The sequence below is a fragment of the Penaeus vannamei genome, chromosome 25 (genome assembly GCF_042767895.1).
Source record: "Penaeus vannamei isolate JL-2024 chromosome 25, ASM4276789v1, whole genome shotgun sequence".
NCBI lineage: Eukaryota > Metazoa > Arthropoda > Malacostraca > Decapoda > Penaeidae > Penaeus > Penaeus vannamei.
The window spans coordinates 10,455,732-10,458,231 of NC_091573.1; the positions used below are offsets into that span (position 1 = coordinate 10,455,732).

At 40.0% G+C, this 2,500-nt stretch overlaps 1 protein-coding gene across 1 annotated transcript in view; it reads left to right on the forward strand.

The window, feature by feature from the left end:
* Gycbeta100B (guanylate cyclase soluble subunit beta-1-like) overlaps nucleotides 1-2,500 on the forward strand; it is an 85,166-nt gene that overhangs the window by 80,555 nt on the left and 2,111 nt on the right. Inside the window, exons 13-14 of the mRNA XM_070139100.1 lie at nucleotides 80-237; nucleotides 1,309-2,500. The exon at nucleotides 1,309-2,500 is cut by the window's right edge and continues 2,111 nt beyond it. Coding sequence (XP_069995201.1) covers nucleotides 80-237; nucleotides 1,309-1,453 — 303 coding nt within the window. The 3' untranslated portion in view covers nucleotides 1,454-2,500. The remainder of the gene's footprint in view (nucleotides 1-79; nucleotides 238-1,308) is intronic.

Below are 2,500 nucleotides of genomic sequence, written 5' to 3' on the forward strand. Positions count from 1 at the left end.
CCCTTCGCCCTTCGCCCTTCGCTCCGCCCCCCTTCGCCCCGCCCCCGCCCTTCGCCCCCACCACCCACCCCCTCGACAGCGCATCACGATCGGCATCCACTCCGGCGAGGCGGTGACGGGCGTGATCGGGCAGAGGATGCCTCGCTACTGCCTCTTTGGCAACACTGTCAACATCACCTCGAGGACGGAGACGACGGGAGAGAAGGGAAGGATAAATGTGTCGGAAGTGGCTTATAAGTGAGTTTCTTTAGAGGGTTTTAGTTGTGTGTTGTTTGTTGTTTTTGTTTTCTTTTCTTTTATTTGGTGTTGTTGATCTTTCTTTGTTTCTTTCTGGTGAGCTCTCTTTCTTTCTTTCTGTTGAGCTTTCTTTCTCTCTCTTTCTCTCTCTCTCTCTCTCTCTCTCTCTCTCTCTCTCTCTCTCTCTCTCTCACTCTCTCTCTCTCTCTCTCTCTCTCTCTCTCTCTCTCTCTCTCTCTCTCTCTCTCTCTTGTCTACAGCCAGTTACTTCATTTTGACTTCATTATTAAGAAAAAGTGTCTCATTTTATTTCCAGGAATACTAAGTTGATTTGTACTGTAAAAGCATCAAAGGTATTTATCGATTGTACCTTCTTTTCCTTTTATATTTTTGTTTGACTTTCTCTGATCATTTTTTAATTGCACTCAAAAATATATATATATATATATATATATATATATATATATATATATATATATATATATATATATATATATGATGAAAATGAATAGATAGAAATAAAATAAAACGATGTAAAATGTCAATTTGTGTTCTCAATTTTTGGAGGTGAAACAGTTTACTTTTTTTGTTGGTTTATTTATTTATTTTCCACTTACGTGATCTCCGGTTTTTATTCAGCTATTTTTTTCTGAATTTCCAAATGTCTTTTGCTCTTATTTTTTTATTGTTGCTTCTTTTAAAGTTTAACATCTCATATTCCTTTTATATATCTCTTTTTCTCATATCACACTTTCATTGTTGGTCATGTCTTCTCATTCACTTCACTATATTCCCTTCCTCCTCATCTTTATTCCCCGCCTTTTACATATCCAGTCATTCACAATTTGTTCTCCTCACCATTGTTCTCTTTCTCCCTCTCTTCTCTTTCGCAGATACCTCCAAGAACCCCAGAACATATCCAGTCATTCACAATTTGTTCTCATTGTTCTCTTTCTCTCTCTCTCTCTCTCTCTCCCACGCAGATACCTCCAAGAACCCTAGAACATATCCAGTCATTCACAATTTGTTCTCATTGTTCTCTCTCTCTCTCTCTCTCTCTCTCCCACGCAGATACCTCCAAGAACCCCAGAACTACGACGCGAAATTCGTGTTCACCTACCGGGGTCCCGTGCCGATGAAGGGCCGCAAGGAACCCATGCAGGTGTGGTTCCTCAACAGGAGAAGACCCGGGGCGGACGCAGGAGCTCAGCAGTAGAGATTTTTAGTTTTAGGTCTAGAGCTTAATGGAGCTTGAACTTGGCTAGTTTTCGGAGATGAGAGAATGCGGAAGTCTCCCAAAACGGAGGAAGTTAGAGTGAGTGAGAGAGAGAGAGAGAGAGAGAGAGAGAGAGAGAGAGAGAGAGAGAGAGAGAGAGAGAGAGAGAGAGAGAGAGAGAGAGAGAGAGAGAGAGATAGAGAGAGAGAGAGAGAGAGAGAGAGAGAATGTATATAATTAATGTAAAAAAAATTTACTTATTTATTGTATGTGATTATGAAGATAAAATATATATAATAGTGAGATTTTAAATGGATAAAAGAAGTGTGACAAACAGCTGGTGATATATAGGAAAAAGCGAATTTAACAAATTATAAAACGTAGCAGTATATCCTTGTTCCATTATTCTGAGATGTTACACACACACACGCAGAGAGAGAGAGAGAGAGAGAGAGAGAGAGAGAGAGAGAGAGAGAGAGAGAGAACGAGAGAGAGAGAGAGAAAGAAAGAGAGGTAGAGAGAGAGAGAGAGAGAAACATCCTCGAGAGCACAACAACTTGTAACACTAGTCTCAATGCACATGGGCAACCTATGCACTCACAGGTAGCCCATGTGGTTTTCCTTTACCTATTTCTAGTTCCAGTATGCTGCGCCATATTAGGTCTACGAGTCCAGTTACTGATGGTTTATTAATTTTACATTATATAAAAAAATATATATATATATATGATTCACCAAAGAGTACAGGGCCAATTGCAGGTGCGGTTAATTTAGCTGCAGATAGTCAAAGAAAGTTTTTTCTCTCTCTCTACGGGAAGCTTCGCCACGTTTCGGCTGCTATTGAACACTGAATTATCAACTCACTCATGGCTGCGCTATGCTCCGAATAGGGTCAATCCAACTAGCCAGAAAGGAAATCTAATGTGGAAATTAAGAAAAAATAACAAGATATCAAAGGACGAAATGAGCAATGAGCTGAATTCAAAGTCTTGCTGGAAGGTCTGGATTCCACTGCAACAATTTTAACACGATGTGAACAGATTAAAC